At 46.6% G+C, this 26,441-nt stretch overlaps 1 protein-coding gene and 2 long non-coding RNA genes across 8 annotated transcripts in view; 2 read left to right on the top strand and 1 right to left on the bottom strand.

The window, feature by feature from the left end:
* The first annotated feature begins 1,148 nt into the window (after positions 1-1,148).
* On the top strand, positions 1,149-17,737 carry LOC138921398 (uncharacterized). 3 transcript variants are annotated; one of them, XR_011433946.1, is made up of 2 exons: positions 1,149-1,281; positions 17,534-17,737. It is a non-coding gene; the product is annotated as an uncharacterized lncRNA (long non-coding RNA). The 3 variants fall into 3 exon arrangements; XR_011433945.1 differs by lacking the exon at positions 1,149-1,281 and adding an exon at positions 7,272-7,407; XR_011433944.1 differs by lacking the exon at positions 1,149-1,281 and adding an exon at positions 14,955-15,094.
* Positions 5,944-17,700, bottom strand: LOC111771249 (uncharacterized). The gene is made up of 3 exons (XR_011433942.1): positions 17,498-17,700; positions 10,987-11,423; positions 5,944-6,666 (listed from the first exon to the last, which is right to left on the bottom strand). It is a non-coding gene; the product is annotated as an uncharacterized lncRNA (long non-coding RNA).
* An 8,167-nt stretch (positions 17,738-25,904) lies between the features above and the next one.
* PFKFB3 (6-phosphofructo-2-kinase/fructose-2,6-biphosphatase 3) overlaps positions 25,905-26,441 on the top strand; it is an 84,592-nt gene continuing 84,055 nt past the window's right edge. For 3 of the 4 annotated variants that reach the window (XM_070255074.1, XM_070255068.1, XM_070255066.1), the window contains exon 1: positions 25,913-26,202. In XM_070255074.1, the coding sequence (XP_070111175.1) occupies positions 26,187-26,202 (16 nt within the window). In that variant the 5' untranslated portion in view covers positions 25,913-26,186. Of the gene's footprint in view, positions 26,203-26,441 lie in introns of all 4 variants that reach the window. The other variant, XM_070255067.1, reaches the window with a different exon arrangement.

The following is a 26,441-nucleotide window of genomic DNA, read 5'->3' as shown; positions in this document are numbered from 1 at the left end:
GGCTTTGGGGCAGCGGTGGCAGAGACCTTGTCATCCCATGGTGGCATGTGTTATGGTGGGGTCACTTGTGTGGCAGGGCAGTCTTTGGAGCAGTTTCCATGTGTGATGTGGGAGTTTTCGTGCTTTATATTAAACCTCCAAACGTAACAAGCCTGTTGGAGATTCTGTTTATCTTGTGTCTTGTCTTTTTTTTGATAAATTCTTCTGCTTAAACAAGCCAGAATGAGTTCTCTCATTTGCAAGTAAGAGCGACTGGCCGGAAACAAGTTGGTATCGGGAATTGCAAATGACAAATGCTAAAAAAGATGCAGGAGGTAGGACACGGTTGGAGAAGACCCACTGTCCTGGGTGAGTTGAAAAATTGGTGAGCCTAGTTATTTGGTGGCAAAACATTTTGCCAGACTGACTGACTACTTTAGGGTAGAGACCAGACTGGTGTTAAGGGAGATAATAGGGAGCTGCAGAGTGTTGGCATGTGCTGGTCTCTTCCTAGGCAACTGTGGGGTTGGTGCCAGACTGCGTGGGTTCAAACCCCACTTCTGCTTACTCACCGTGTGACCAGCTTCCTCAGCTGAAAATGGAAATGATAATCATACCTACTTAGGCCTGTGAGGAGGATTAAGTGAATCATACCTGGAAAGCAGTGTCACAGAAGTGTTGAATGAATGCAAGCTGCGAAGTCCTGCAGAAGAGCGATACAGCCAGACTAAAGGAAACTGGGTGGAAACCAGAGTGGAGAAGAAAATAGAGCCTCGCTAGGAGAAGCTTTCTCTGCTTGCACCCTGCAGTCTGAGTTGATGGAAAGTTCCAAGAGTCCTGGTTTGGGCAAACCTAGCGAAATGGAAACTCCACCAAGTGGCCTGCAGCAGCCTCAGCAGGAGTTTACACTGAAGACTGGCCTTGCCAAAAGGGCATTAAATGTGGGCTTTTCCCACTTCAAGTGATGGCTGTGAATTGCCCCGAGACAGTAGCAGGTAAACTAAGGGAGAAGGTACTGGACAGAGTCCCGGATACCGGCTGCTCCCAGATCAAAAGCTCAGTGTAAAGAGCATGTAGGCGAGATCTCTGTTTGCTCGAGCCTGGGGTGTATAGAGAGTCCTTATCCGTCGCTGCCTTTGTAGGGCAAGGCCTGTGTTCAGGGCAGATAACCTGGCTTTCCAGCTGGAGGAGGGCACCACGTAGAGCCACATTTAGACCTGATGGAGAAAACTGCATTTCACCTGGAGATTTCAGACTGCAATCAGTAACTGGAAGAGATGGAGGCATCCTCCTTTGGTCGGGGTGAGTGCGTTCCAAGTGTGTGTATGCAAAGGGCAGTGTGTATTCTGCGGGGAGCCAAAGAGGTTGACTGTGGTAGACACTGCATATCCCCGCACCTACTCCCAAACCTCCTTGCTATCTTAGGCCTCTATTTTAAAGGCTGGAGAAATTCCTACCTGGATCTAGGGGCGACCATGTGACATTTCTGCCCAGTGATCTGTAAGTGGCAGGTAGTTTACTTTTAGGTAGTTTTAGAAATGCTTTTTACTTTCCCAAGTAAGCCAGGACAGCCATTTAGTGAACTTCAGTGATGGGCCATTGTGCCGTGGATGGCGGGAGGCAAGGCCATCGTGTCCACGGGGTGCTGCAGCAGCCCTGGCACAGCCCTCCTGGGTGGGGAAACAGTGTGAGCCCCTGTTGGCTGGTTTCGCTTTTGCTTGAAGGCGAATTCCTCTCTTGCTGATAGAGTCTGTCTGCTTCCCGAAATATATGTGTGTAATATATTCAGAAGCTGGGGGGAAATCTTTCTGCCAATAATTAAAAATCACCTATTAGTATAAGCCTTGCAGACTCTTCTCATAGTTTCCTTTCCCTGAAGTAGTCCCTACATAAAGTGAAAGAGAATTCAGTGTTTGTTTTGTCTCAACAAGCATTTCTTTGTTAATTGCTATGAATAGGTATTGTTTTTAGAACTGGGAATGAAAAAATGCGTAAGGTAGTAATCCTTGCTTTCAAAGAGTTCATAGTTTATTTCAGAGAGAGAGACAAAAGCAAGAACAGTGCAAGGTGAAAGGTGCTAACATAAGATGTCACTTGACTGAGTTCTTTGGGGTTAATGAGATTTTTTATCTCTAGTTCCAGCATCTAGCACGTATCTGGTACACAATAAATTGGCAGCAAGTTTGCTGACTGTATGAAAGTACCGAGAGACCATAGATGACTGAGCACATCTGTTAGGAGTGGTGAAGTCAGACGGCAATAAAGATGAGGTCATCTGTGCTAGGTCCTGATGGGGGAGTGGGGATGCCAGCTGGAAAGGCAAGAGGAGGGCTTTCCAGAGAGCTGCGAGCGGAGGACAAAGGAGTGATGGCAGCACCCTGTCTGTCTCTCGCTACCTTGAGGCCTTCTGACCTTGGGCTAGTTCTGGTGATTCAATCCCCAGCTCTAGAGTTCTTCCTCTCCCAGATTTTTTTAAATCAACTTTTTATTTTGGATTTACAGAATTATTGTGACAATAGTACAGAGTTCCCTCATACACTCCAGTTTCCCCTATTACTAATGTGTTAAATATGGTACACTTGTCACAGTTAACCAGTACTGGCACATTATTATATACTTTATAGAATGTATATATGAATGATAATTATTACTCATATGTATTATGTACTTTATTCAGATTTCTCTTTTTTTACCTAAAGTCCTCTTTTTGTTTTAGACTCCCATTCAGGTTACTACATTACAGTTAGTCTTATCTTAGGCTCCTCTTGGTTGTCACAGTTTCTCAGAGTTTCTGTTTTTGATGACCTTGACAGTTTTGAGTACTGGTCAAGTATTTTGTAAAATGTCCCTCAGTTGGGATTTGTCAGATGTTTTCTCATGGTTAGACAGGGGTAATGCTTTCTGAGGGGAAGACCAGAGAGGTGATGTGCCGTTCTCATCACATCACATCATGGGTTCATCAACACTTTGAACATGACTTATCAGTACTGATGTTGACCTTGATCCCCTGACTAAAGTGTCTGCCAGGTTTCTCCACTGTGCAGTCAACTCTTTTTTTCTCCCTTCCTGTACTCTGCTCTGCAAGAAAGTCACTGAGCACAGTCCACACTTAAGGAATCCCATTTCCTAGGGTGGAGTAGCTACATAAATTATTTGGAATTCCCCATGGAAGACTTGTCTGTTCTTCCCCCATTTGTTTGTTTATTCCACCATTTATATCAGTGTGAACTTATGGATATTTATCTTACTCTTTGGGTTATAATCCATTATCACTTTGTCGCTCAAATTCATTGTTCGCTTCCAGGATGTGCAGGTAGCACTTTCGGAATTGTTAGTCCATACCTTTGTGGGAAACAGCTTTCCCACTAGAACACAGTGCTCATGACAGTGTATCGTGCCTTTGGTCTCAACAGACATCACTCGTTTCCAGAGTCACTCAGTTCAACACTTTATTCCCTCACCCAGCCTTCAGTAAGATTGTTTTATATGTCTGTGATACTTCTGGATTTATTTGTCACACTCTGCATTTTCATCCTGGGATTCCCCCAACCTCCTAAATGAATTGCTTAAAATTTCTGTACGCTAAGTTATGTTTTGGGCTGTAAAGTTTTACAGGTTTTGACAATGCTTTTTGTCTTGTAGTCACCATTAGAGCATCACACAGAATGGTGTCACCGCCCTGAAAACATCCCCTGTGCTGCACCTATTCACCTCAGCCCTCCCTCAGCCTGGCAGCTACTGCCCTGTCACTGCCTCCAGAGTTTTGCCTTTTCCAAAGTGTCATAGAATTGCAGTCATTCAGTATGCAGCCTTTTCAGACTGGCTTCCCTCACTTAGCACTGCGCATTTGAGATCCGTCCATATCTTTTTGTGGCTTGATAGCTCATTTTTTTAAATGTTTTTGTTGCTAGTAAGGTTTTATTTATTTGTTTATTTTGGTGAGGAACATTGGCCCTGAGCTAACGTCTGTTGCTAATCTTCCTCTTTTTGCTTGAGGAAGATTGTCACTGGATAGCTCATTTTTTTATCAGTGACTATTATTCCATTGTCTGGATGCACCACAGTTTTTTATCCGTTCTGCTATTGAAGGACATCTTGGTTAATTCTGGTTTTTGGCCATTAGGAATAAAGCTGCTACGAACGTTTGTATGGAGGTCTTCTGTGGATGTGAGTTTGTACATCAGTTGGGTAAATATCTACGAGTGTGATTGCTGGATTATACGGTAAGACTGTTTTGCCTCTCTCGTATTTTCAAATTCTCCCTGTACTGCCGACTTTTCTGAAGCATCCAAACGTTCTCAAAGCTTTCCGTTCTTAGGGGGAAAAGTCTAACCCTTGAATTTTTAGCTGACTTTCCTCCTTCCCAGTGCTCCTTTTCACAGCCGGGCTTCTCAATCCCCCTACTCTCTACCACCACCTCCTTACTTTTGATCACCCCTTCAATTCAGCCCACACTTCAAGGACGGGGATTGTAATTGATCACAAATTAGACCTCTGCTTCCACCAGGCTTCCTCAAATGCCCTGTTACAGATCACTGCGGCCCACATCTACTGGGATCTCTTCAGTTCTCTTTCCTGACCTTTTACGGCATGTGATGCTGTTAACTCCTCCCTTTTGAGGCCTGTGACCACTCTTCCTGTTGGTGTTTCCTTTGTGCTCGCTCTTCATGCTCTTCCTAGAGCAGATCGCGTCTGCTCTGCTGACCTTCAGCTTTTGCCGTGACTAACCCGTATCTTTAGCTCAGCCAGTCCTCATGACAAAACTTCAGATCTTATCTAGCTGCCTACTAGATGTCCCTTCCCACTTAAAACGTGTTCCAAACTTCACTCACTTTGCCCCGCTCAAAACTCCTGCTAAGTTCTCTAATTCGGGAAATTCATCACCTAGGTCAGAAACCTGGGAGTTACCCTAGATTCCTCCCTTTCCCTTGGATCCCAACCCAGTCTGTTGATTCTCTTTCTTTCCCATCTTTCACATCAACCCAGAGGAGTTACTTCATTTCACACCCTCATCATCTCTTGCCTAGAATAGACGGTGGTCTCCAACTCGTTTCCCTGCTCTAATCTTGCACTCCCAATCTGCCAAAGTAACACCTCAGCTATTCAAGTTATTTAAAAGTTGTAGAAAGGAATCAGTTGTTCCCCACAGCCAAGTCTAGACTCCGTAAGCTAGTGAGCTGGGGCGTTCTCCCCACCCTCGTGCTTATTCTCCCACCGCACCTTCCTTTATGTTCCAGCAAGTAGAAACATTGGCAGGTTTTTTTGCTCATGTTCTTCCCTCTGCCTGAAGAATCGGCCTTTTCTCCCTATTCTTCCAACATTTATCTTGCAGCCAGTTAATTGCTATTCATGCAAGGTTTATTTGCACCACAAGCCTTATAATGGAAAACAGCAGTCCTCTGCCCTGTATCTCCCCAGCGGTAATTACTTTTCACAGTTTTAGCTGGGTTGCTTCTGGGCTCTGCCTCTGTATTTCTAAATACAGCCTCATGAGGCTAATTTCCCCTCCCTCCCCTGCTCCCATTCTTCGTCCTTCTCTTCCTAAGCAAGTGTCTAAGAATAGCGTGACCTCAGTCTCCACCTCCTTAATTTCCACTCACACCTCAACCCACTACAACTCAAGGAGTAAATCCAGAAAAAGATGACATTGACTCAGGGCAGTAGAGGACCCAACACAGGAGAGAGGGAAAAGAAATTCCCAAGATGATGGCGAAGGGAAGTCTTGATCCAGTAGCTGTGGGGAAGGCCTAGAGAACTCGGTGTCATGGGAGCCGGAAGATGAGGGCTCTCAGCAGGACGCCTCCAAGGGGGAGATGGAATCTATTTGTTACATATGCTGACTCAATTCCCGGAAAAACTTGACTCAATGAATTCCAAGAAAAGTTGTAAATAGTAATGAAAATGAACTGTGGTATGCAGCTGGCTCAGCTGAGAATAAAATACAAAATCTCATAATGATATAATACTGATTGCTAATTTTTTTAATATTGCTTTATCACTAATGTGAAAGTATGAATAGAGAGGGGTAGGAAGGGATGTTTGAAGGCTAAACTCTTCCATTTTCTAGGAAATCAGTGGATTACTAAAACTCTGTCTCTCCCAGGTTCCTCTGGGATCCTCCCAGTGCTGGATCCTCTACCTTCATTTTCTTGATTTCCTCTCTGTTTTTGGTGGACCTTATCCCCTAGTAGTTTCTTGAGAAAAAAAGACATGGGGCATACATTTTTTTGAGGCTTTGCATCTGAAAATATCTTAATTCTGTCATCATACTTAATTGATTTGACCAAATATGGAGTTCTTGGTTAAAACCCATTTTCCCTCAGCATTTTGAAGGCATTGCTACATTGTCTTCCTATATTGCTGTTGAGAAAATCAGTATCATCCTTTATGATGTGTTTTTCTTCTCTCTGGAAGGTTTTGGAGCCACTGTTCTCAAGTGTCATGATTATGTGTCTTGGTGTGCATCTCTTCACTCATTATGCTGGGCATTTGGGATGGACTCTGTCACTCTGAAAATTCACATACTTTGAATTCATATCCTGGAAATTTTTAATGTAATATTTCTTTGATAATTTCCTTTCCTTCCTTCATTGTATCTTTCTTCATTGTAACTCTTTCTGGAGCTTTCATTAGTCAGTTTGCTTCTGGATTGGTCTTTCTTTTCTCTCTTATTTGCTGACCTCTGACCTAAGACAATAAGATACAGAAGTGGTTGAGTCCTGGATCGGAGCCTCAAGAGTCTAGATGTATCTAAATTATGGAGCTTCCTGTGTTGCTTTATTTTGTAAAGTGACACATTCTAAATATTTTCAGACCTTTTGAAGGACAATGAATTTAATAATGATATTTTATATAAATGCACATACATTGACAGTATGAGACAATTACCAATTTCCTTCTAGAAGCACATCCTCTTATTCAGTACTCAGTTATTAAGATAACAGATATTATTTGCTAAATGAAGAGCAGCACACAGACCCTATTCTGTGAAATGCTGTTTAGTAAATTTCCTTTGTTTTGGTTATCAGCTAGACATTCACAAAATAGATTTAATTTTTAAAAAGTAACCTAAAACTTTTTTAAAAAGTGTGAAAAGGGAAAGATTAAGGAAATATTTTACATGAGAATGCCTTGGGTTCATACAACTATAACAGAGAAAGACAGTGTTGTTACATTACTGTCTCTTTAAAAGTTATGTGGTCTGCAGATATTTTCAAACACATTTCAGGATACCAGTGACTTCCAGATTTGGTAACAGCTGGGTCTTTTTCTTTAGCAACCACCTTTTTTCCCTCTTCTGCCCTCTGACATGATATTAAAAATACCTTTTTTTAAATCTCTTCTATTATCCTCTTCTGGCTGTGCTTTTCTCCCACCGCAGAAGTGTCCCGTCTAAGCAGGGAACACATGAAGTTGTCAAGGTTTCTGGTAAGCTGAGGCACTGTCCCCGTGGACGGGTGTGTGACAGAGCCTGTGGGGTGGGTCTGCGGCTTGCTGCAACCAGAGCTTCTGTGAGGGCAGGATATGGGTCTACGGAATGGAGTTGCTAAGGGAATTGTATTACTGATTTATCTTGGAAAAACAGAATGAACAAATGGAATCAAAATCTGATAATGCGGCAAAAAAACCTTAACCCAGCAAAGACACACTTTGCAGTTACGTGCAGTACTGTTCTTAGAGTCATAGTCAAGAGCTAAGAAACAAAATCACGCTGATGCTGCAGTCCTTCCGATGTAAACCTATGGCAAGTCAATGAACCATTGTCTAGGGTGAGTGTTTTATGAGGGACCAACCGTATTGAGTAATTCTGAACTGAATTTTGCATAATTATCACCAAAATTTGGGTTAAAAAGTAAGTTCAGGGCTATTATTCTTATTTTCAGTTTTTTTCTCAAAATAATATATGCACAGAATTATAAAATCAAGTAAGTGCTCAAGGCTCGTAGCAAATAAGAAGAGCCCTCTGCCTCACTGGTCCTGTTCCCCAAAGGAAAACACATTCAACTCTTGTAACTGTTTATGGCATTTATTTCCCTATTTCTAACTCATTTGCTCATAATACTACTTCTTGATTTGTTATTTTTAGACATTTTTCTAATGATTTTCTGTTATGGGGAAGGAGGATTTAGCTCTCTTGAGCCAATTCTCATGTCTCATTTCTCCTCCCCAATTCTTCTAATATACTTACATCAAAATTTTGTGTTAAAGCAAGAGTCACTCCCTACTACCTAATACATAAGTATGATTCACTTATGATCCGTATATTACGATTATTTTCTTATATAACTTTTGGGTTTTCCTAGAGTTAGTAATAATTGCTCAGTTTTAAATAATTGTTTAGTGTTAAGTACTTATTTTAAGTTCTGTCCTAATTGTTCCGGTGGCTTTTATCTGCCATTCGATACTGTTTCCCCAGGTCAGCCATATCAATTAATCTATCAGTTTTGTATTTTTTCGGAGAACCCTCCTCCAGAGTCCTCTGACCTTCTGCCCGGATCCGGACTGGTCAGTTCCTGGGTCTGCTGCCCATTGCCATCTTGAGACTTCCCTTGGTGTGTTATGGTGCTGGGTCCCTTATTTTTAGTTTCTTATCTTCCATGTTCTTGCTTTAATAGATACATCCCCTCAGATACTTCATGAGAATTTTGTTTCTTTTTGTATTTTGGAAAATGTTTTTATTCTACCTCTGCCTTCGATTTTTATTTATATATGTGGCTGGGTTTTAAACTGTATTCCATTAGACTTCTGAGCTGTTACTCCATTTTATTTTAGTTCCTATGGTTGATGTTGCGAAGCCTAGTGCTGTTCTGATTTTTCTTTAAATGTGATGTGTGTTTTTCTCTCTGGAAACTTTTAGCATCTTTTCTTTATTTCCAATGTTCAGAAATGTCACGAGGTGGTTGGCCCTTTCAATCTAGACTTGTGTCTTTAAGGTCTGGGAAATTAATCGTGTATTATGTGTTCTTACGTACCATCATTTAGTGTTCTGTTCTCTTTTTCTGAAACTCCAATTACTGGATCTTAAACTCTTGTTGAAATGTTATTTGATATGATCTTCCTTTCTTTCTCTCTCTCTCTCTCTCTAAATATACAACTATGTACTGGGGGGCTTTGGGGAGAAGAAGAAAAAAAAAAAGATTGGCAACAGATGTTAGCTCAGGTGCCAATCTTAAAAAGAAAAAAGAGAGAGATTTCTAAGTTTTAGCTGGACACAAAGCTGTCCGAAACAAGGCTACATTCCCCAGCTAGTGTTCTGGGAGGTGAGCTGGGGTTCCCCCTGTTTAATTCCGAAACCTTTTTGAACTCTCTGATTTCAGCCTGAGGCCTAGACCTGAGCCCGTGTTAAGTCGGTGTCCTCAAGCCCAGAGCTGCCCTGATTGTCCTTCACATGCCCGACGAAGCCCAGATCACACGCCTGTGTGTTGGCCATCCTCACCTCCCACCGTCCACCCGCCATGCCTGCGCTGGGGCAGCCCCACTGAACTCTAGGTGTGGACTCCGCACCCATTACACCCTCTGTCAAGCTATAGCATAGCACTTGTCACACTGTGGAGTCGTGTGGCTGCAAGTCTGTACCCCACCAGACCGTAAAAGTCACAAGTGCACCAAGTGTCTATAGTGCCAATATGTCCAGGATCAGCTGATACACAGTAGTCTCTTTAATATCTGTTTAATGCATGAATGACAACTTCTTTGAGCTCTGAACATTTTTGGTGTGATTTTTGGACAAATAATTATCCTTGACTTTTTTTTTTTAGCAGCAAGTTAAGGCTTGTGATGTTTTAAGGGAATTAATATGTATCAATGAACTCAAAGGAAATATTCGATTTTTTTTTTTTTAATTTTTGCAGGCTTTCTTCTAACCTCTGCCATCAGTAAAAAAGGGTTTTTCTATCTAGGGGGACCCCTGAAGTGTGGCAGTGATTCACCTGAGGCATCGATGTAATTGAAAATTGGGAGACCAGTGGGATCATACAGTATTGGAAAAGGAGAAACTTGACACGCACGTTCTCGTTGGTCCATTGTTGCCACAACAGGAAGGCACTGATGGATTAGGCTGTCAGCAAAGGCTGTGTCTGCTCGTCAGGTTAGCACTTGGCCTTTACATCATGAGAAGCAGCCAAGAGCAAAGATCTTGCTCGTTGCACTGAAAGCACCTCTTACCTAGTTAACCTGACACGGCAATTATCCGACTCGAACTCTGGCTATTGTTGGTCTCTTTTTGGAATTAACGCAGTTATCTATCTGAAATTTGGGAGTGTAGAAGGCCCGTTACCGTAGCTCCTTTAGACGGGTCTAAAACAGACTCTCCACTCAGCACTTTGAGATCTGTTTCTGGGATGGCCCGAAGTTTCCTTGCCCAGAATGGACGGGTCGGGGGGTAGGCAGAGAGGGAAGGAGGGTGAAGAGGGAAGACGGAACAAGAATGAAAGAGAACCTATGTAATAGAAAGGAAGCTCTGAGTAATCTTATTAATTAGTCCATTTTCCTGCTCTGCCCTCCTTACCTCATGCAATTTTTAATCAAATTGTGAAGAAAGGTGGTCACAGAGGACTCTGCTGAATCTCACTAGGAGGTGCAGAAAGGAAGGTTCTGGGCAGAGTTAGAGTGGAGCTGGTAATAAAACCGTCTTTACCTCCTATAAATCAGTGGAACTCATCAGCCGCTTTCCAGTAAAATTCCCAGTTCCCGAGTGAAGGGTGACGTTAGAGTCGAATGGAAACAGCAGCGGCGCGTTGTGCATGATTAGTACATAAGGGTTAGGTGAGGATTAGTACATAAGGGTTAGGTGAGGCCTCGCATAACAAAGAAGACAAACTCTAACAGGAGCCATAGCAATTTCTCGGGGCTGCCATAGCAAATTACCGCAAACGGGGGGGGGGGGGGGGGGGGGGGGGGGAGCTTAAAGCAACAGAAACTTATTCTCTCACAGCTCCGGAAGCTATAAGCTGACATTGAGTGTCGCTAGTGCGGTTCTGAAGGCTCTAGGGGAGGAGCCTTCCCTACCTCTTCCAGCTCCTGCTGGTTGCTGGCCGTCCTTGGCATTGTCTGGCTTACAGACGTGTCCAGTTGTCACCACATGGGTTCTCTCTTGGTGTCTCTTTTCTTAGAAGGACACCAGTCTTATGGGATTTAGGAACCGCCCTACTCCAGTATGACCTCACCTTGACCAATTACATCTGTAAAGACACTATTTCCAAATAAGGTCATATTCTGAGGTTCCAGAAAGGACATAAATTTGGGGAGACACTATTCAACCCAGTACAGTAGCTTAAATAAGAGAGCATTTTCGTCTCTCCCAGACAAGTTCCAAAATAAGCAGTTCAGAGGTGGCCAGTGAAGGTATCCAGAAGCCAGATTGCTCTGCCGTCCTTAGCCTGTGCTTTGCACTTCATGGTCTGTGAAAGGACGCTTAAGTCCCACCCATCACATCTGCCTTCCACCTGCAAGAAGGAGAAAGAGGGATGCAAGAAGAGTTTATGAGGTGCACGCCAGTTGCTCCTTAATACTTCAATACAGTATTTCTACTCACATTGCATTGGACAGAACTTTGTCAGATGTGTAGCTAGCTGCAAAGGAGCCTGGGGATGTAGGCTTTTTTCAGACAGCTGTATGTCCCACCCACACTTGGAAGCCTTCTTTGTAAGGCAGAGAGGTGAATGTATATTAGGGATGCAACCAGAAACCATCCACAGTCCGGGTGGCTTGCCTTATTTCCTCACAAGATGTATAGAAAGTAGTTTCTTTTTTTTTTTTTAAAGATTAGCATCTGAGCTAACAACTGTTGCCAATCTTATTTATTTATTTATTTTTTCCTGTTTTATCTCCCCAAATCCCCCTGGTACATAGTTGTATATCTTAGTTGCAGGTCCTTCTAGTTGTGGCACGTGGGACGCCACCTCAACGTGGCCTGACCAGCGGTGCCATGTTGGCATCCAGGATCCGAACCTGTGAAATCCTGGGCCACTGTAACGGAGTGCGTGAACTTAACCACTTGGCCATGGGGCCGGCCCCTAGAAAGTAGTTTCTTAAATGAATTTCCAAAAATGACTGTTAAATAACTTTCTAAATGTCTTGACAGTATTTTCTCTTAAAAAGTGATCTATATTTGTAGGAATCAGAGATGACTGAAGAACTCCTGAACTGACTTTTTAGGTGAAATTCAGAGCTGCTGCATTACTTTACAAGCTCAAGGGAAGTTATGATGCTTAACGTGTACTCTTTTGCAAGCACAACCATACAGCTAAGTCCCAGCCTCCCACAGCCTGCCCAAGACTCCCTCGGTTCCTAGCTGTCGATGCCCCTCGCCTCCCTGCACGCGGGTGTCACAGGGTCTCCTCAGTGCCAGTCTTCTTCCAAATTCATTCTCCTTCATGCCCCTTGTTATTCCGTGTTTATTAAGCATCCAAAGATCTGAAAAGAGTTAGGGTTTCTGCCACAATCTAAGAAATCTGGACCTTATCAGAGAAAACAAAAGGGAAGACCTTTTTTGGTGAAGACAGCATATTCCCTAAAAATAAAACCTTTAGCCCTGTAGGAAGTCTCACGGAGAAGGGACAAGGACGGAGGAGGAGAATGTTCTCACCTCCCGTCGCCTCGCACCTGCCTTGGTCCAGTGAGTCATCCTCTTCGCTTTGACTCACGGTCTCTGACTCACTTTGCTTATTTCTCTGCCCGCTGGGGGAGCCTCCCAGCTACAAAGACCGTCTTCCTCTCTTAGGTTCTTCTTCACCTTTCTGTCTTCTCTTTAGCCTTAACAGCACAAACGGTTGTCTCTGCCCCGCCAATTACCGTATTTCAGCATGCCTTGTCAAGGAGGCTCTCGTCACTTCTCAGCTCAAGTCCGGACCCTGGGGGGTGGGCAAGGGAGGGATGAGAACGGAGACCAGTAGACGGAAACAGTGCAAAAGGCAGGTGGGGCGCCTGCGATTGTGGCGTTCCTTGGCCTGAAGGGATGCGTTCTTCCTTGTCTTCTCACCTGCTCCTTACCTTGGAGGGTGATTCACTCTGAACAGCAGGGCGTGGTGTAGGATGGCCTTTGCCTGAGAGCTTCTAACCAAAGAATCCTTCCTTCTTGAGAAAATAAGAACTAGCAATTTTCAGTTCAGTAAAGACTCCCAGCTTCTCCATAGACTTCATCCTGGACAATTGCTTATAAGACTCATGAATGCATTCAGCTCAGCAACACGGGCGGTGTATAATTTCCACATTTTGCTACCTTGAACCAATTGTATTATTTTTATAACAATGACTGTGCAGAAATGAAGGCAACTCTTTTTCCTCCAAGCGATTAGACAAATGCTTATTTTCTGACAAAAATAAATCTTCCCCTCACATGTCCTTTTAGGTTTCCCACCGATCACCCACACAAGCCCTCATTCTGAACAGCTAGTCCCTTCCTACTAATGACAAACCGTTTGGGCAGAAGTCGTTTCCAAAGACTGAAATAACGTTTCCAGCTGGGTGGTGTCATCATATCCACTGTGCTATGTGATTGCCCATAGCAAGCTTATTTGTGTTGAAACATTTCATCTTCCCGGGTCTCAAAGGGGAAGAGGCTGGAGTAAGATGCTGAACTTCTTTTCGAAACAGGTCAATTTGGAAATATTGGGGGAGGGGGAAATGGTAAAATAATTGGCTTTTTCTGCCATCTCTCTGCTTATCTATAAAATCACTTCAGCTAAATTATGTGATTGTTGACTAGAGTAGATGGAAAAAAACATTCAGGCAAATTATATATTTCTATGCCAGTTAGCCATTGAAACAGTATTTATTAAATGCTTACCATTCTGTTAGGCACTATGATAAATTAACAATATATATCTATCAGATGCCCCAAAGCATGTTGAAAATACGGGCACAAGTACGATTCTAAAGTATGTAAACAATAATGCTGGTAAACAGGTGAAGGTAGAAATGGCCTGAAAAACACACTCAGAGCTTAGAGAAAAGATTTTTTTTTCTTTTTCTGGCTCTTAGAGGCACATCAAAACAAAAACTTCCAAAGCACGAACAGTTTCCTGAAGCCACTGAACACTCACATCCACATGGAAACTTCCATGCTTAACTGGCTCATACGGTTTTCCTTCAAAGGCAGGTAGACTCATGCTCCCTAGCCAGAGCTGGACGAAGCTTCCAGATCCAAGTCCTCATCAGTTTTCGGTTCTCAGGCCAGCCAGCCGGAGACAGGCCACTAAGCACCCTCGGCCAGACGGCAATGCTGAGCCGTTGCACTCATCTACAAGACGGCATGTCGATTGTGAACTTCAAATCCACCTTGGGAATCTGAAAGAGTTCATCTAGTAAAATGTTTTAAAATCCTTAGTCCAAGATTGGTGCTTGTCTAAAACATTTGCTCTGAGTGAGTTTTAAGGCCTGGGATACGAAGAACCTCAAATATCCCACAGAGAAGGCTTCTCCCAACCACACTGGGTCTTGTTGAGCAGGACGGGAAGGCCTTCAAATGCCCCCCACTCCGTACGGGAGCCCTGCGGTAACACGCCATGCCTCCCCCTTCCTTTCCCACCTGCCCCTGTTACAAGAAACACATTTTCTGCTTCCCAGCACCCAGCTTATAATTCTGCCTAATGAGATGCAAGTAGAAATATCAGGGGTCTTTCAGGGCAAGCTTTTGCTCTCCTGGTAAGAGGGAAAGATGAGTTGGTGCTGGTCTTTGTCGCAGTTCAACCTTGAACGATGTGGACCTGATGCCTGGAGATGCAGCAGGGGTCAGACTGTGGGCCAGAAGCCCACTTGCTACGGTTGATGGAACAGACCCTCAAGATTCATCGCACCAGCCCTGGGCTGTTTACCTCTGGACTTCTTACGTCCTTTCTTGTTTAAGTCACAATAGACTAGGGTTTCTATTGCTTATGGGCAGAGGCATCCCGAAGCGACACAGAATTTGGCATCTGAAAATGAGTGGTTTCCAGGATTATTTTTTTACATTTTAATATAGAGCTTAGGAAGTATTGTTTATTTAACTGCATCTTAACAAATGTTTACTGAGCATTTTCTGCACTTCAGGCATGGTGCAAGATGGGTGACACAAAGAGGGACAAGACATTGGGAGTCCAAGCCATGCAGAAATAGGAATCCATATTCAGCAGCAAAGGTAGCTTTGTGGTCGATTGACTCACTCATTTAAAAAATGACTATGATGCATCTACAGTGAGCCAGGCTTTTGGAGCTGAAGATAGAAAGATGAGTGGCACTGCTCTAAACTTTTAGCACAATCTTCCAATCATCCATCCTTCATCCATCCAATGTGAGGGCGTTTGCTGAGGACCTGCTGTATACCAGGCTCAGGATTACAAAGTCACTCCGATTTTGAATCGTCTCATAGGTGCCAGAAGTTGGATTCAGGGAAGAATAAAATGAGGGGTGGGGGGACCTGGCCTGAGGTGCTTCAGTGGGTCCACCAGCATGAATGGTTGGGGCTCTCTCCCTTTGGGGTGACCAGGCGCTCCGGTGTAATTTGGGCTACAATTTGAGAAGAGGGCTTTTCTCCCTCTTCTTAGTTTCGTGCCTGGCCAAGCAATTTCTGCTGGCCAGCCGTCCCTCTGCCTGCAGCCCTATTTCCTTTAGGGTGCTTGCTGTGTAGATAGCCACACCTCCATGCTCTGCCCACTGCCCTATCCCCACTCCTTTGCTCCCCGATCTGCCTTTCCGCCCCTAATTCTGAGAACTATAATGTCAGGCCTGGGGAAGCCTCCTTCAAGGGCTTTCAGTCTCTTTAGAGTTGAGGTACCTGAGGCCCAGAGAGAGGAAGCGGCTTGTTCAAGGCCAGCAAGTCAGTTGGTGACAGGAGTCGGCACCAGAATCTAGGTCTCCCGATTCCTGTCCCTTCTGATAAAATTTCACTGGCTCTGCTTGCCGAAGCCCAGGGGACGAGCTGCTCTTCTGACCGGGTTTGCTCCTTCTGGACAGCCCGCCTCCTGCTGGAATAACGGCTCCATCCTTCGGGAACTGCTCTCCTCCAGCTCGGAAGGCGGGTTCCAGTGGGAGCTGCCTCATTCTTTAGGACCTTGGTGATGGGGTCATGGGGTCCCAAGAACCCCTGCCATCTGCCATCAGTGGTGTTCCTGCCACACGGAGGAGGGTGGTCACGAGATGACGAGACGTCGGCAGAAAGGAGCGATGGGAGACAGGGGCGGGCTCCTGGCTGTATCCAGTTGTTCCCACACGAGATAGACTTCTTTTCCTTCGTTTGTACATTCTGCCTTTCATCCTGAATGATCTCAGCATTCTCCCTGAAATTGCCCTTTTGCCTAAGCTCCTTTGAGTTAGGTGTCTGTCTCAGAACCGAGAGCTCTGATTACCTCAGTGGCGCTAACGAGGGGCCTTTACCCCCAGGGGACTGGATTTTGACTCGATTTTTCTTTCACTGACCTCAGGCCAGTCCTGCTCGCCAGCCATTAGCTGTCCTTCCATGCATGCCGTCCTGCGCCCCAGGACACTCTGCACAGCGCCCCGGCGAGGCCCACAACCTCTGGATGCCTCCAGAACACGGCCGATGCCATTTAGAAATTAATTCCCTGGCTAATTCTTGATGCCATCCTTAAGTAAGCCACAAAGGCCCTGTAATAGCTTAAAAGCTCTTCTCGAATCCTGTCCAGAAACTCCCCAGCAGCAGATCTGTAAATTAGCTCTTTTTAAACAATTCATTGCAAAATAAAATGACCCACAATTCAGAAAGTCTGGAAAAACATTGTTATGTTGTATATGCTTTGCTATCCTAATCAGGGTCTTTCTGGTCTATAAGTAACCACAGTGCCTTGGGACAGGCCCCCTGGCTTGCTGGTAATGCCATAGTTGTTTCTTTATTAGGTTTTGACCTTGGAAAAGTCGCTATTTAAGCAGAGGAATGCGAAGTAAATTAAACTCAGACTTTTGGTATTTTCGGGTTAAGTTTAGGTGATGTATATCTATCTGGTATTTTAAGAACTTGCAATTTTAAGAGAATGGGGCATATTTGAGTATCCAATGGACGAGCTTGTGATTCCAGTTTAAAAATATGTAAGTGAGTAATTGGTGGAGACATCATTTAAGCTGAAATCTGCGACACAATTTTATGAAGATTCTAAGCAGAAAGGGAACATTTAAGAGAACTTAAGATTCAGCATACTTAGTTAGTTGAGAACTTGGGAAGGCTTGTGAGGAAAGTGCAGTATTCTGAAGTGTAAAGCACTAATTTTATAAATGCAGTTTAAAATTGTTAAGCTAGTTTAAATAACTAAATTTCTGAAGGGGGCCAGTCATCAAAGTTTCCCTCAACAGTCACTGTTAAATTTTACTATATTTTATGAAATAAAGTTATAAGTAGAATAATGCAGTTTTAAGTTAAAAGCTTAACGAAAATCTAAAATTTTGAATTTGAATAAAATGAATGTTAATTAAAAATAATTGCAAGCAGTCTTTTGTATATATAAAATCACCTTCAATTACAGTAAAAATATGTTTGTCTAATGTTAGAAATTCAATGCTTCTCTTTTTTAAGCAGTCGTTTGCTCCTTACCTTTGGCCAACAGCTGGTCTTCTCTGCATTTTTCAGAAGGAGAAGCAGAAGCACAGGAAGGAGGAAGTGGCCAGAGCAGAGGCCTCAGCAGGCAGAACAACAGCCGGAGCTGGACTTCATCACGTGTCCCCAGCCCCGTCCCCACTGGCCGGGCTCGTCCACTGTTTAGTTGGCCTCTAAAGTGTCCTGATTCCAGGTGAAGTGAAACCCCAAACAAAGAAACACCCTTTATCTCCAGAAGGGATCATGTGACTCATTTGAACTCTCTATGGCTCCTCGTTTTCCTCTTCAGCATCATATTCTAGGACCATAATGGGGTGGAAAGCTGCCACTTGGCCAGAGAAGTGTGGCCTGATTTCTGGGAAAGAGGCAGCCCAGCTCCGCAGCCGTAAATGGGTTATTAAGACTAAATACACTGAGACCGGATAGCCCTCGCTTCCCAGCTGAGCTAACTCTCTGAGGACAGTGCTGTCCCGGGTGCAGGACAATGAAGGGAGGAGAGAGCACAGCTTCCTGGAGGAAGGCCGGGATGCGGCGAGAACAGCGGCATCGGTCAGGCCTGGATTTAGGGCTCTCTCTGCCCTGGTCTTGCCCGGCAACCCGGACAGGCCACTTCCCCTAGCTGAGGTCAGCTCTGTCATCAGAGAAATGGGTGAATGCCTGCTTCTCCCTGACTCAAAAATTTGTCAGGCTGCTCTGATAAAAATACACGAAAGTTCTTTGTAGCATTAAAAAACCCCAAAAAAGAACCCTGGTTATATTTTGACATGGGGATGGGCCTCTGAGGAGCAGTCTGGTTACACTCTAGAGTCCTTTAGGGCTGTCATGTTTTCAATGGCTCCATCCTCAAGGCACCCCATCCTTGGGCTCAGCGGGTGTCAAAGGTGGGTTTAAACTCTGTGAACAGCTCGCTAAGGCCTCCCACTGACCAGAGCCTCCCCTCAGCGACTCTTTCCTTCTGAACAAAGGGGTGATCATCCCACCCGGCAGGGAGCAGGTCACCCTGGAGCACACATGCCCAGCTGCCTCGCTGTCGCTGCTCCGTGCTCACGGAAGATGCAAGGACAGCTGGACAATAAACACAATGGTACTCTCCTTCCATCTGGGACATTAATCAAGGATTTGAAAAGCATCTGTCCCCTAGAGACTGAATCCTGATTTCTGAAGCTTCAACTGAGAGGAGGAGAGAGGATAATTAACCACATTCCAACGGTCAGGGCTGGACACAGAAGAGTTCAAACAGGAGAATTATTAGGAGGAAAAGGCGGCCCTTTCTGAGAATCATCCTTTATCTGAGCCAGGTCAGCCTGACTTTGGGGGTATTGAGGAGCCCACATCCTCTTTGCAGGTTGCCCATTCCCCCATCCATAAGCCTGTGGCCAATTCTTGGCCATTTATTTGGTTTAAGAAATTACTCTCGGGGCCAGCCCGGTGGTGCAGTGGTTAAGTACATACGTTCCACTTCGGTGGCCCGGGGTTTGCCGGTTCGGATCCCGGGTGCGGACATGGCACCGCTTGGCACGCCATGCTGTGGTAGGCGTCCCATGTATAAAGTAGAGGAAGATGGGCATGGATGTTAGCTCAGGGCCAGTCTTCCTCAGCAAAAAGAGGAGGATTGGCAGTAGTTAGCTCAGGGCTAATCTTCCTCAAAAATAGAAAAGAAATTACTTGCTGTGGTAGGCATATAGCCCTTAAGATTCTGGGCCTCATGTACATATACTCCTCCCCAGTTAGTCAAACACTCATCTGGGTAATGAAGGGAATTTGCAGATGGAATCGAGGTCCCAAATCAGCTGATCTTAAGAAAGGGAGATGATCTGGGTGGGCCTGAGTCCTTTAAGGCAGAGAGTTTTCTTGGGCCAGTCTCAGAAGAAGTCAGACTTCAAAGCATGAGATGGACTCAGCTCACCCTGGCTGTCTTGAAGATGGAGGGGGCAACATGGCAAGGAATGCAGGCAGCCTCTGGGAGCTGAGAGTGGTCCCCCTGACAGCCAGCAAGGAAATGGGGACCTTATTCCTACAACCACAGGAACTGACATCTGCCAAAGAGAATGAGCTTGGAAGCGGGTTTTTCTCCAATTTCCTGATGGGAACTCAGCCAGGCCGACACCTTGATTTCAGCCTCCTGAGATCCTGAACAGAGAACCCAGTCTTGCTGTGTGAGTACCTTTTTTTTTTTTGAAGAAGAAGATTAGCCCTGAGCTAACATCTGTGCCCATCTTCCTCTATTTTTTTTTTATATGTGGGATGCCTACCACAGCATGGCTTGATAAGTGGTGTGTAGGTCCACACCAAGGATCTGAACTGCCAAACCCGGGGCCACCAAAGCGGAACATGCGAACTTAACCACTGCGCCACCGGGCTGGCCCCTTGCTGTGTGGCTAATAAATGAGTGGTATTGTAAGCTACTAAATTTGAGGTACTGATCCTCATTGTGCTGCCTGGAAATTAGGCAGTTCCCGTCATTAATGGTAATTAGTAGCTGATTACACGGCCAAATCAATTTGGGAGTTTTCTCTTCCCATTTAGTGAGTTCTCCGGCATCTATAATTACCTTTTAATTTTTTTAAACTTTTCATTTTGAATTAATTTCAGACTCCAGAAATGTTGCAAAGAGTACAAAGAATTCTCATATACCCTTCACCCCAATTCCCCAACTGTTCCATAACCACAGCACAATTATCAAAGTCTGGAAATTAATACTGGTTCAATGCTATTCAGATTTCACCAACTGCCCTACTAACGTCCCCTTTGTGGTTCAGGATACAGGCCAGGATCACACTTCCTTAGTCTTTCTTTGTCTTCCATGATGTTGACATTTTTGAAGAAGTACTTGCTAGTTATTTTGTAGAATGTACCTTATTTTAGGCGTCTGGAGTTCCCTTACCATTAAATTCATGTTATGCATTTGTGGTAAGAATACTATAGATGTGATGTTGTGCCCTTCTCAGTACGTTATATCAAGAGGCACACCATGCTGATTTGGTTCAGTACTGGTGACATAAACTTTGATCACCTGGTTAAGGAGGCTGCCAGATTTCCCCACTGTAAAGTTACCATTTTCCCTTTGGTAATTAATCATTAACCTGTGGACAATACGTTGAGACTGTTAATATCCTGTTTCTCACGGTTGGCCCGGTGGCGTAGTGGTTACGTTCGCAAGCTCCACTTCGGCTGCCTGGGGTTTGCAGACCCGGATCCCAGGCACAGACCTGCACACTGCTCATCAAACTGGGCCGTGGTGGCGTCCCATACACAGACTAGAGGAAGATTGGCAACAGACGTTAGCTCAGCGACAATCTTCCCCCCGACACACACAAAATCCTTTCTCATCACATTTATGCTAATTTTAACATCCACTGACCATTCTTCTGTGAAACAATTATTACTGTGCTATCGCCAAACAGTGACTTTTCCAGTTCCATGATTCCTTCAACATTTATTAGCTAGAATTCTAATAATTTCTATACATTCTAGGATTTGTGAGGAGGAGCTTCCCCTCCTCCTCTATTGTTCATTTGTCTGTTTATTTGGATTCATGGCTCACAATCCATTACTACCATGATTTATCTTGTTGCTCCAATTGTCCATCAGAAACCCTTCCAGGTTGGCCCCTGTGTCTCTTGGACGAGTTCCCATCATTTGCTGGCATCTCAGCAAAATGGTTACTTATCTTCTGGCACCACAAGATGTTCCAGGCTCATCTTGTACTTTCCTGCTTCAACCCTCCAAGGTCTCCTGGTTCCTTTCATCAGAAAATGGTATTTAGAAACCAAGATCTGTGCGTTAGATGTGTCCATATAACCACTCCCAATGTCTGTAGTCTTCTCCAATAACATGGATCACTAATCCTTTCACAGTCACATCCTTGTGTGTACACACACACACAGACTCCTATTTTGATAAAAGACAGAGTCAAGGAGCTCATCCCCTGGCAGTGGGATTTCTCTTGACCCCACTGAACCTCAGCCCCAACATTTCCTTGGTCCAGCTCACATGCTCCCACCCTTTGCCCTCCTCTTCTGAGACCCTTCCCATGCATTACCCGGGACCCTAAAAGTAGCCTCTCCCTGCTTCCTGTTTGAATAACATTAACATTAATAATAATAACGGCAGCTACCTTTGACTGAGCACTTGTGCTCCAGGCAAACACGATTTCATGGAATCCTTAGGGCAATCCATGAAGAACGCATCATCCCCATTTTACAGACGAAATACTGAGGCTCAAAGAGGGTATGGCGCACAGCACAGGCAGCGACATGGCAGGGATCCTCCCTCAGTCTCCGCCCCACCCCACTCTTCCATACACCCTGCCCTATGGCTGGATGTAGGTTAGGCAAACACCCTCGGGGTGGGAAGCTTGAGGCAGCGGGTGTTTTAAACCATGGGGGCCATACCATTCCGAGAAGCATGGGGCAGGGGATGGCCAGGCAGGGGGACAGCCTCTGGACTCTCCTCACCAGGGAGTCTGGTGGAGGTGGGGTGCGGCTCTCAAGTCCTTTACGGGCCCTGCAGATCCCGGCCCCCAGACACCCCTGTTCCTTCCTTCCTCCTTCACACACAGTCCTTTTAACCACGGTTCCCTGACGCCCATCAAAAGGCTCCCCACCTGCTTCCTATGGCCCGAGTTCCTTCACTGGAGACAAAGCCTCACCTCCTACAGTTAGAGAGGAAAGGCTTGGAAATGCGAATATCTGGCTTAGGAGAGGAGTTTCTGAGGATAAAAGCGCTTGATCTCTTCCTATGTGAGGCTTACTCTCCCTTTGCAGAGAGCATGAAAGCCTTCGGCCAATAAAGGGGGAAAAGAAATCTGGGAGGGGGTCCTTTTCTTCCTGCAGTGAGAACACCAGAGGCTGTGGCCCTGGCCCCTCCTACCCCAAGAGCCTGGGCTGGGCTCGGAGGCATGCAGCTGGGCATCAGTGCCAGGGGAGAAGGGCAGCTCAGGCCCTGGATGAAAGGAGCACAGATTCTGATCTAGTCTCTCGGGGGGGCCCTCACCTCACAGCTGGGTTCCACTTTCCTCTTGGGTCTTCAAGTGCAGTCTGAAACTAGGAGAACCAGCAACATCCTTATCACTAGGGGATCTCGCTAGAAATGCAAATTATGGGGCCCCGCCCTCGACTTACTGAATCAGAAACAGGAGCTGAGGCCCAGCGATTCTGTTTAACCAGCCTTCCAGCATGTTCTCTTGCCTGCAAGTTTGAGCACCTCTGTCCTCAGGACCTCAGAGGACCAGACTATGCTATTGATGGTGACCGTTCTAAAATGATGATAAACGGGGGCGTGGAGGAAGACTTGAGCCTGGCCAGGCACCACTTGCTGTTTCCTCATGATTCTAGCAATTAGGTGAGACTTTAAAAACACCACGCTGATGTGGTAAGAGCTCCTCGGGAGAGGAGCAGCGTGAAATCAATAGTCCATTAGACGGAGAACAGAAATGTCAGCAGTTGCAATTGAGTTTGGTGAATAATGATGAAATTACTTGGTTCTCTGACTCACACTATATTGTTGACAGGGCCCAGGAATATATTCTCAATTTAAAATTGCTTCAAATCTTTCCTCCACGTCTGACAACCAGAGGGCCAGGTCCCACTACCCCAGCAGGTTCCCGATGCGGCACTGGCTGCCATGAGTTCATGCTTCGGCAAATCCAGTTGTCCACGCCACTCTTAGCTCTTGTGAGAACTTGCCCAGAAACTTGCTGTTTCCTCCCTTCTGCAAAGGACAAGAAGAAACACTCTTCGAGTTATTCAACCTTGACATCAATCCTTGTTGGCTGACTGATAGGTAATGAAAGAACATATGTTCCCAGGGTTATTAAACCACCACCACAAACATCTGAACACAGAGCGGAGACGACAGTAACGAGGCCCACGTGCTTTTTCCTGCACACGATTATATTCAAAGTGGGGCCATCAGGCTGCATGAGTCTGAGCTGTTTTTACTCACAACCCTTCTGATACCAATGTGTGGGTTTTCCACACCAACAACCAGTTCTCTAGCTCTCCCAACACCCCCTGGGTGTCCTGCAATTCAATTCAGTTCTGACAGTACCTACCCAGAGTGAGCGCAGATCCCACAGGGTAAGGCCTCAGTCCCACAAGATTGTCCCCACTTCAGATGCTAGTCCCAGGTATCAGGTGCCCAGGGTACCCAACCTGTCCAACCTGGCTACAAAGAAAGGGGTTCCCACACCCCCCTCTCTTTCAGGTTCGAGCATCGGCTGGAAAGGTTCACGGAACTGAGAGAAATGCTTTATGTGCTATTGCCAGGTTATTACAGGGAGTCCAACTCAGAAACAGCCAAGTGAGGAGACACAGAGGGCAAGGCAAGAGCGTAGAGGCACACGGAGCTTCCACGCCCTCCCTGAGCGCACCACCCTCCCAGCACCTCCAAGTCTTTGTTCACCAAGCGGGAAGCTCTCCAAACACCACCATTTAGGGACTTTCACCGAGGATTCATTATGGAGCCACGATTGATTAAATTATTGGCCCTTGGTGAGAGAACTCAAGCTCCAGCCCCGGAGGTGGGGGTGGGGCTGAACGTTCCAACCCTCTCATCCAGCCTTGGTCTTTCTGGCCACCAGCCCCCATCCCATCCAGGGTCCCCCAGCCAACAGGCATCTCATTAGCATACGAAAGACACTCTTATCACCCCCAAGATTCCAAGGGTTTTAAGAGCTGTGTGCCAGGAACTGGGGACAAAGACCAAATATATATTTCTTACTGTGTCACAATCAGCCACAAGAGTCCACAGGGCAGTGAAGGCGACAGCTAGAAGGAATAAAGGCCCATCCACCTCATAGTGCATGTCCTGTGGTTTCGCTATGACCCACAGCCAGGCAAGTCTGAGACGTGCAGTCCTGTGCACTTTATCTGGCCTGAGATAAAATATGCCTTCCGTGGCCACCAAGTCCACGGAGCAAAGTGCACGGCAACCGGGCATCATGGTTTCGGCAGGGAAAAGGGCACAGGGAGCTGACGGTCGCTCACAGCAGTGAATCTGGGACTCTGCCAACGTCCCCCACTTCCCACTCCTCTCACAGAGGGACACCCACGCTCACAAGGCCATGGCACACGATCCCCACCTTCGGCCAGGCCCCTGCAACAGGGTCTTTCCAGAAGGCTCTACCAGGGCAGTGTTCCCAAGCCCTCTGACAATATTTGATCCAAGTGATTACTTCCCTCTCCTTAGCATCCTCTTTGTTTGAAAGGGGTAAGGAGTTTGGACTTTTACCCATAAAAGACAGCAGGCTAGGGGCCGGCCCGGTGGCGCAGCGGTTAAGTTCGCACGTTCCGCTTCTCGGCGGCCCGGGGTTCGCTGGTTCGGATTCCGGGTGCGGACATGGCACTGCTTGGCAGCCATGCTGTGGTAGGCGTCCCACGTATAAACTAGAGGAAGATGGGCACGGATGTTAGCTCAGAGCCAGGCTTCCTCAGCAAAAAGAGGAGGACTGGCAGTAGTTAGCTGAGGGCTAATCTTCCTCCAAAACAAAGCAAAACAAAAAAATTATCAGTAAAAAAAAAAAAAAAAAGAAAGAAAAAGACAGCAGGCTAAGCCGCTGATTCTGATTAAGAAAAAAACCCCTGGCTCCAACTTTTCAGCTCACCTGGATCGTTTGTTCACCACTTAGAAAGTGAGCCAATTGCTACTTGCGTGTGCGCTTTAAATATTACATCAGGAGACTGTTCCTAACATCTTTTCTTCAAATTGCAATAGAAAAAGAGCACTTCCACAGGCACGAACTCCGACCTGACCGGAAAGATGACCTGCCTTGGAGACCTCTGAGCCCACCCGATAATAAAGCACTTTCTCAGGGGCCGGCCTCCCCGAGGCAAAGTGGCGGCAATGGCAATGGCAGGGTCTCCTCCCCATTTCTCAGGTCACAAGTCCTTAAGTCCCGCTATTATTATTATTTGACACATTTATTGAGCTGTGTGTGAGGTACTCTTCTAGGCTCCAGAGAAACAGCAGTGAACAAAAGAGAAAAATAGAAAGTTCATCACAGGTAGTAAGTCTGTGGAGAAAAAGGAAGCGGGCAGGACCAGAGGGAGTAGGGAGGGTTTTGAATGAGGGTAGCCGGGAAGCTTAGGGACACACTTTGGTGGGGTGGGGGAGGGTGGGGGAGGGTGGGGGGGGAGGGTTTTCACTCCCTCCAGCCCTCATTTAATTTCAATTCAAACCAACCAGCCATGTGAGCAGTCCCCTGTGCCTGTCCCGTGTGCCAGGAGGACATAAGGATAAAAATGGGATGAAGTCCCCTGAATCCTTCCAGGGGTGATGTCCCCGCACGCCCGAAGGAGCTGAGTGAGCTGATCTTCTTCCTGAGCGGGGGGCGGGGGGGCGGGGGGGCGGGGGGGGGCTTCTGTCCCTTCGGGGGCCACTGGAGTGCCGGGCTCCGCCCCCCAGACCCCCGGGCGCTGGCGGGGAGCGGGCCCGCGCCCGGGCCGGCCGGCAGCGCACGAGTTAAGCGGTGGCCGCGCGGGCCCGCCCTGCCCCTGCGCTTCCCGCCGCTCCGCGGTTCCTCCCTCCGCCCGTGACGCGCCCTGCCTTTGCCCAAATATGTCCCTCCCCCCCACCCCCCTCGCCGGGCCCGCGCCCGCAGGCGCCCCGGAGCCCCGGGGCTGGCACTCGGACGTCGCCTGGTCGCGGTGTCCTGGGCCGGCCCCGCCGCGAGCGCTCCTCCGCGATGCCCTTCAGGAGAGGTAGGCGGTCCCCCCGGGGCCAGCGCGGTGCGGGCCGGGGACCTGCGCGCGCCAGGTGCGGAGCCCGCGCGCCTGGGGATGCGGCCGCGCGGGGCTGGCGGGGGCCGGGACCGGCGCCGCGTGGTCCTGTCGGGCCCGCCCCGTCCCCGGAGCCCCGAGCTATCCCCCTGTTCTGCCCCGCATCATCGCCCCCCTGGGCGCCGAACTCTATCCCGCCCCGCCTGGCCCCTCGGGCCTCC

This window comes from Equus caballus, chromosome 29, assembly GCF_041296265.1.
Source record: "Equus caballus isolate H_3958 breed thoroughbred chromosome 29, TB-T2T, whole genome shotgun sequence".
Taxonomy (NCBI): Eukaryota; Metazoa; Chordata; class Mammalia; order Perissodactyla; family Equidae; genus Equus; species Equus caballus.
The sequence above is the reverse complement of the archived record's forward strand: the minus strand, read 5'-3'. Positions and strand labels throughout refer to the sequence as shown.